At 54.5% G+C, this 7,851-nt stretch overlaps 1 protein-coding gene across 5 annotated transcripts; it reads right to left on the reverse strand.

Moving 5' to 3' along the window:
• Positions 1–941: 941 nt before the first annotated feature.
• CRELD1 (cysteine rich with EGF like domains 1) lies at positions 942–7,771 on the reverse strand. Of its 5 annotated transcripts, none has more exons than XM_043976448.1 (11): positions 7,638–7,771; positions 5,900–6,222; positions 5,696–5,778; positions 5,294–5,404; positions 4,623–4,714; positions 3,812–3,988; positions 3,584–3,679; positions 3,104–3,187; positions 2,839–2,934; positions 2,536–2,676; positions 942–2,055 (listed from the first exon to the last, which is right to left on the reverse strand). In XM_043976448.1, the coding sequence occupies exons 2-11, from the start codon at positions 6,035–6,037 to the stop codon at positions 1,835–1,837; spliced, it is 1,239 nt and encodes a 412-aa protein (XP_043832383.1). In that variant the 5' UTR covers positions 6,038–6,222; positions 7,638–7,771; the 3' UTR covers positions 942–1,834. The 5 variants fall into 5 exon arrangements, with proteins under 5 accessions (XP_043832383.1, XP_043832382.1, XP_043832385.1 ...); XM_043976447.1 differs by having other exon boundaries at positions 5,900–6,154; positions 7,638–7,767; XM_043976450.1 differs by having other exon boundaries at positions 5,900–6,052; positions 7,638–7,755.
• Between the last annotated feature and the right edge of the window lie 80 nt (positions 7,772–7,851).

The raw sequence follows: 7,851 nt of genomic DNA on the forward strand, positions 1-7,851 counted from the left end.
TAACTGAATCTCCTGGACACAAGCTACATTCCCCCAGGGAACAATTCCTGAAGCTCTCAGGCTGGAAATGATGGCAAGAGTGCCTGCTGCTGCCACTTCTTCAGCTTCCTTAGCAGCCAGATTCTATTCTCTAGGGAGCTGAAAAGGTTATAAGCCAAGGTTCGTAGTCAGAGGATCTGGGTGTGAGTCCTGCCTCACAGACCTAGCATGAGTCATTTAGCCTTTGTGAGACTCCTCTCTGTAAAATAAGGATAGTAATGTTTGGGCCCAAACTTTTGGGGCAATTTTTTAAAAGTACTGCACAAATTTTTTAAAAAGTACTGCACATTTTTTAAAAAGTACTGCACAATTTTTTAAAAGTACTGCACAAAGAGCAACGAAGAGGTGCTTGGTGGGAGTGAGCAGGGTGTGATATTTAACAAAATGAGGAATTTTGAAAAACTAGAGTCAAGAATGGCCAGGAGGGGCAGCTAGGTGGTGAAGTGGATAAAGCACTGGCCCTGCATTCAGGAGTACCTGAGTTAAAATCTGACCTCAGACACTTGACACTTACTAGCTGTGTGACCCTGGGCAAGTCACTTAACCCCCATAGCCCCGAAAAACAAAACAAAACAAAAAAACAACAACAAAAACAAAGAATGTCCAGGAAATGTATGAGTGGCAAAGATGGGCTGGTCCATTGGCAAGAGTGAGGGATAAGGAAGGGGAACAGGGTATCCTTGAGAAGTCAGGGGAAAATGAAAGAAGATTCCCAGCTCATTAGCTCAGCCATGAGGGGCAAACTTAGGGGAGGCCACAGACACAGGATGATGAAGTGAGGATGGAGGGTGATTTGGGACACCCTGCTCAAGGCCATCGAAGGCCCACTGGAGCCCTCCCTCCCAGGGAGGCTGGGGCCTGGGGTGGAGGGCAGGCTGGCTTAGACAGGCTCAAGTCATTGCTAGATTTATGAAGAACTTTATTTTCCTGAGATGAATAAATAGTTGAGTCAGTGTGGGCAAAAGCAAGGGCAGGGAGCATGCAGGAGGATTCCGTCCCTCTGCTGCCCTCCCCTTGCGTAGATCACCTCCCTCTGCCTCCCAGTTCCCAGGACGAAATTGGGGAGAAGGAAGAAGGTAGGGCACAGCTGTGTGGCCAAGGTCGTAGGCACTACCAAAAGGGGGAAATGATTCTCAAAAATCACTTAACTACTACCCGTTCTCCCCTTCGGCATCTCATTCCCACTGTCGTCCCCAGCTCCCCTTAAAGTTTTGGGCCCTGCCTCCAGAGGCATTTTTTCCAAACCCTTCCTAAGACAGGTTGGCCTCAGCATCACTGGAGGGACTGAAGCCCCAGTGCAAAGGGGAGGGAAGGGCCACCGGAAGTGCATGTGGTAGAGAAGGGGAGTGTGGTGAAGAAGCCAGAGGAAAGGGAGGAACCTTGGCTCAGTCCCCACACATCAAAACAAACTGCCGCCCTTGCCTCTGGCTGGGAGGGAGACATCTGCCCTGTCTCCAGCTCTTCCCCAGGTGGGCCACATGGGCAAAGATGGAAGCCAAGGGACAGAGAGAGGCACTGAGCTTCGCTGAGGCCCGGTGCGGCACCTGGAAGCCAGCGATCCTGATTCAGTTGGGCTTGGGGAGGCAGGGGTAGAGTTAAGGTTTGCTGACCCAGCTTGCCCCCACTCTGGCTCATTCCCTTCTTGCCCAAGCTGCCTCCCATCTGGATCCAGCCTCCCCCCACCGTCAGTTTCCAGGCTTTCCTCGTGGCAGCCCTAGTGGCTGGACCTGAGCCAACCACCCTTGGCCCTGCACTGTAGAGAGGGAGGGGGTGCCCTCCCACCTGTGGCAATTCTCTATCTGCCTTTGATGAAGCCATCCAGCACCCGGTCACTGCGCTCAGACAGCCAGTATCCAGCCATGGCAGCCACGGCCCCGATGAAGATGGCGGTGAAGACCATGTCACCTTTGGCTGCCAGCGTGGCCAGGGCACAGATGATGACACCAAAGAACATCTGCTGCAAGACTACCACCTCATCGTCCGTCACCTCGGAGAAGAAGCCTCCAGGCTTGGGCTCTGAAAATGGTGATCAGAGATTAGCAGGTGCACAGCGCTCTGGGCTTTACAAAGGGTGTTACTCCCAGGACCTCCTTTGAGCCCAACAACCTTCCAGGGTAGTTGCTCTCATGACATCACTATCCTCATTCTGAAGATGAGGAAACATCTTTGAGAGAGCTGCAGGGACTTGGGTCCCCACGCGTCCCCAAGTGGGTCTGAACTCCCATATCCTGACCCAAGTCTAGGGTTCTAACCACTAGGCCACGCTGGACATGGCAAGGCCTTGGGAGAGCGTAATTTGGGGTAAGAACAGAGCACACACAGAAAGTGAGTTGTTGCGTAATGGACACTAAAGAGCAAATGTGACAAGTGTCTAGCAGATGGCCAGATAAACGCTGGCCAGGCCTCCAAGCAATCTCATTGGAGACTGAGAGGAAGGGCAGGACATCAGCAGACTAACCCGGCAGGTGCGCTTGCTGCCTCCCAACCATGGCTCACCTTCAGCCTGCTGAGGCACGCAGCCCTCCTGGCTTCTCTCGTAACCTTCCACACAAGCACATCGGTAGCTTCCGTCTGTGTTCTCACAGAGCTCGTGAGCACCCGTGCACACCTCTACTTCACCCTCACACTCATCCACATCTGGGGGGGGATGAAAGGGAGGTCAGGTCTCATCTGGGGGTGACCTTCTGGCATGAGCCCCTGACACCCTGCCCCAGAGTCCTGGGCCCCACCACATTTCTCAGTGTCGGGTAGACCAGAAGGCTTGTTAGTGGTCAGCACAAGATGGGAAGACTCCCTCACCCAGGCATTTGGCTCCATCTCGCCGGTAGCCCACACTGCACCTTTTGCATCGGGCGGGCCCTGCCCCCATACAGCCAGCACAGGCTTTGGCACAATCTGGGGAGAAAGGGAAGAGGAAGGGCTGTGACGAGGACCCCATGATCTGACACCATTGTGGAAGTCAAGAACTTAGGACGGTTGGTAGGCAGTGAGAGACGGAAGGAGGGGCTGACTCTCCCAAGGGCCCTCCTTTTCCCATACCACCACCTCCAAAGTTGGGTCTGACCTCTGCACTCATAGGACCCATCCGTGTTCACGCAGAACTGGTTGGCTTTGCAGGCGGCCATCTCTGTCCCACACTCATCGATGTCTGTGGAGAAGGGGAAACCTTCAGAAATGGCTGCCACCCTCCCGCCCCTAATGCCCTCTTACTTTGTGGGGACCCTGTCCTCAGAGGCCCCACAATACTCTATGTGAACCTACAATAGTTTGTTCTTTTCAAGTTTTATGTCCATGAACTCATCTGATCCTTACAACAACCTCATAAGGGAAAAGTAGTTTTAGCTCCATTTTTACAGATGGGAAGACTGAGGCCTATGTAGTTTAAGTGACTTAACCAAAGTCACATAGCTACTTAGTGGTACAGGGACAAGAATCCAACTCACTGGACTCTTTTCATGACTCTGGCAAAATTATTCATCTTTGGGGCAGGCCTGCAAAGTGTGGAAGCTCTGTCCTTGGTCCTGGCACACTCTACTACACTCACCCACACACTTCTGCTGGTGCAGGGCCCAACCCTGTTTGCAGCGTAGGCAGTTACCCTCCTTGGGACCAGAGCAACGGGAACACGGGCCGAAACAAGCTGATGGAAGCAGGGAGAAAGGGATGGATGGTGTGAGATGGGGCAAGATGGTGGGTGCCATCCACAGCTGAGCAGACCGTGCCATCTCCAGCCCCCACCCGAGGGCCTCCCTCTCCTTGGCCCGCTACCTACCCTCACATACCAGGTGGCTGGAGTTGCGAGTGGCCTCATAGTAACCATCCCCACACTGGGCACAGGCAGGGCCCCCATAGCTGGGCCGGCAGTCACATCGCCCACTGCCCTGTCGGGTGCCCTCCCCGTCACAGTGCCCATTACCACTGCATGGCTTCTCCGTGCCCCCGGGGCAGGCTGTAAGAGATAGCACCCATCCTAAGCCTGGGACAGCCCTGGAACAGCCCTGGAACGAGGCTGGCAAAAGCTACTCCCTCAGCCCTTCTCCCAAATATCCTGAGGTACATAGAGCCCCCTAGAACAGTACTCCCCCTTCATCTGCGTCAGCATGACTGGGTCTCGCCTGAGGTGGAGGCCCTGGGGCCTAGCTGTCACACCTTCAAATCAGCATATGGTATCACACTTGCCTTCTTCCAAAGCGTGCTCCATCTTTTTAGCTCACTTCATCTTCACAACCACCCTGGGAGCTAGACAAGTATCATTATCCCCAATTTGCAGATAAAGGAATTAAGGCTAGGTCCTATTAGAAGACCAGTGGAGATGAAGGGAAGGAGACAGCTTAACTACCCAAGGGTTAGAGGAGATGACAGAAGAGAAAATGGGCAGTTTTTGTGAGATAAAACTGAAAAGCATTTGTACAAGCAAATCCAATGCAGTTAGAAAGTGGGAAGAAGCTGAGACTGAAAGAAATTAAACGGCTTCCCTAAGAGCAGAGGCTCTGTGCCACCCTATCTGCAGGGTCCCTGAGAGGGGCACAGATGTCCTGCACATCCCACCGCCCCTTGTCCCAGAGGCAGCTTGAACAACTCACCCAGGCAGGAAGGCCCGTAGGTTCCAGCAGGGCAGCAAACCTTTAGGGAGTCCATGCAAAGCCACTGGAAGAGATCTGGGGCCTGATGTTGCCTGAGAGGGTGGGGGTACCATTAAAGGGGCAGAAGAGAATCCGTGCCACAAAGAACGGGGGGCTAAATTCTCTGAAGGGAGAGAGTCCTGGCCCACCTAGCTGGGGATCCCCCCTCCCCTGATGCTCCACAACCATGGAGCCAGCCACAGATTTGAATTTTAGGGTTGCTATGGAAGAGAGACCTCCCTCACCCAGACCCATTCCCTGGACAGAGAGAGAAGCAAGGGCCCCCCAAGGCTGACTGGCTTGGTCCCCCATGGGGCGAGCACCAGACTTCCCGCGGTCCTGACTCCAGAGCCAATGCTCTTTCTACTTCACCATCTTGTTTCCCAAAATAAAGAGCAGTTCCGCTCCGTTTAATTTAAAAACATGTATTAAGCACCTGGCACAGAGGTGTTATGCCAAGTGTGGCATCTGCCTTTAAGGAGCTTACAATCTAACGGGCACTGGCAAAGACTACCCAAGATGGATGGAGCATGATATGGGCAGAAGAGACTCGGTGCCAGCCTGCTCTTCTGGACCGATGCCAGCTCCCTCCCAACCCCACCCCACCCCCCGGGGGGAGGGGACCCACTCACTTGTGGAACCACCAATTCTCCACCAGCTCCTCACTCTGTTCCAGGAGTCGGTGACACTCAAAGTCAGACTTGCTGCACACACTCTCCAGCACCTCCACCAGCCGGGTCTCACTGGCCACACGGCACACGGACAAGCTGAGGCCCGGCCCGGCTCCTTGCCCGGCCCTCCCTCCCTCCCCCACCCCAGCCTGGCACAGCGGGTGACCCCCCCACCAATGGTACCTAGCAGAGGAGGGGATTCGATCGCCACAGCTGGCTGACTTGACCTTTGAAGGCTCCCAGCCCCCCGTGGGGCACAAATCGGAAATACATCGAGGGGAATCCCCATTTCCTTGGGAAAGGAAGTCCTGCCCCAAACTAGCAGCCCCCAAGGCCCCAGGGTCCTCCAACCCTTGAAACTACCTGTCCTTATACTTGGACAGCTTCTCCTCCTCCCAGGCAGTGTTCCCTCCTCCAAAGTTGTCCCGAACTGTACGCTCCAGGCCCTGGGCAAAAAAACCGCCAGGATTCATCCCACTGCATGAGGAGTGGCCCTGCCTCAAACACTTAAGAAGCACGAGGTACCAGGGTGTGGGGGGAGCTGGAGAGACCAGAGAAGACACCCACCTTGCTAAAGCTGTTGACCAGGTCCCGGCAGGTGTGACAGGGCTGTGACTGGAGCCACACAGGGCCTGGGAAGCTCAAAAGGAGGCACAGGCCCCATAGCAGGGCTGGAATCAGGCCTCTCCAGAGCACCAGAGCCATCTTCCTTCCAGAAGGCTGGGGGTTATTGGGTGGCACTTCAGAGAGAGGTCAAGGGGCGAGGCTCAGGGGCCACGGAAAACCAGGGGGGAAACCCAAGGGTAGTGATGAGACTATGCACTGGAGGAAGAAGAATATATAACAGGCAAGGGAGTGTTGAGGAGGAGGGGAAGAAGGGACAAGTCCTCCTGGAAATCAGAGAAAAGGAAGGGCAGTAGAGAGTAAAATAGTGAGAAGGTAAATTGCTCCATTTCTAGGCAAGTGGAATGAATTAGGAAAGAAACCAGTGACTAGGAAACTCTAAATGGGGACAGGAATAACTACGTTGGACTTTCTAGTTAAGGGGAGAGTAGTGGGGTGGGGAAGACAGACTGAGGAAGAGGAGCTGCCTGTTGTTTGGGGATGGGGTGGGAAGGGGAGGGGGGTTAGGATTATAGTATTGGGGGAGGGGAAGGAGGCAAAAAGCTGGACAGCAATGGGACGGTGTCCATGGAGGCTTGTGTGTAGGGGTTGGGGGGAAGAAGGAGAAATTGTGGTATTTGCAAAAGAGGTGAGCTGGAAAGAGCAGTGCTGAGCATGCTGGGAGTTAGGGGTGAGAAGGAAGGAATGATAGGAGGGCAAGAGGTATTTCCAAGGAAGGAGTCAGTGGGGGGCATGGAAGGGGAGGCTTATAAAGATATTGGGAGGAGAAGGGAAGTATGGGGAAAGGTTTATGTTAACTGAAATACTGAGAGAGAAGAGCTAATATGGGGGGGGTTATAGCAACTACAGAACTGAGAGGAAAGGGATAATATTAGGGGTGCTGATATTAAGAAAAGTATGGAAAAGAAGGGGGAAATATCAGAGGGCCTGATATACCCCGCCCCCCCAGGGTAGGCAGCAACATGAGCTGGGGGGGGTGTGTGGTTAGAGCAACTACCAAATAAAGAAGAGGGCAGTATCAAAGGGTCTGATGTTAGCTGGAGTACTCAGGAAAAGGGAGCAATATCAGGGACTGGTATTCACTAAGGTATTAAGCGGGGAAAGGGAAATATTAGGGGACTGATATTATTAGCCAGGTATTTAGGGGAAAGGGGAAATATGAGGGGACTGATATTAACCAGGGTGTTAAGGAAAAAGGGGCAATATTGAGGGGGGCTGATGTTAACTGGGATATTGAGAAGGGGGTGATGTGGGGGGGGTGATTTTGACCAGTTACTCAGGGGGCAATGGCAATATTAAGGGCTAATATTAACCACGGTATTTGAAGGGAAGAGGACAATATCAGGGGCTGATATTAACCAGGGTATTAAGGGAAACGATATTGGCAGGGCTTTAACCAGATATTCAGGGAAGGGGGCATTGGGGGGGCTGATATTAACCAGGGTATTAAGCGGGGCAACGTTGGGGGGCTGAAGTGAACAGCGGTAATGAAGGGAAGAGGCTCGGGAAGGGGCTCATATTAACCGCGGTGGGGGGAGGGGAAGGGAAGGTTTGGGGGAGGGGATCCCTGGGGGCGGGGGAGAATGATACATGGACCCCCCCTGCTCAGTTCCGGGGTGGGGCGGGGCGGGGGGAGGGGAGAGGAGGGGGCGGGACCCGCGGAGGGTGGGGCCGTCCGTACCCGCCGTCTTCCGGAGCCCGGATGGCCGGGGGGCTCCAGGGCCGCGCCCAGCCCAGCCGCCCTCGCGCCGCCGCCGAAGCCGCCGCCGCCGAAGCCTCCGCGCGGCTCGGAGCCTCCGCAAGCTCCGCAGTCTGGAGGGCGGGGCCAGCCCTTCCACCAATAGCGGCGGGCCATGTGCCCTGGCGTCACTGCCCGAGCGGCCAATGGGAGGCGG

The sequence above is a fragment of the Dromiciops gliroides genome, chromosome 1 (genome assembly GCF_019393635.1).
Source record: "Dromiciops gliroides isolate mDroGli1 chromosome 1, mDroGli1.pri, whole genome shotgun sequence".
Lineage (NCBI taxonomy): Eukaryota > Metazoa > Chordata > Mammalia > Microbiotheria > Microbiotheriidae > Dromiciops > Dromiciops gliroides.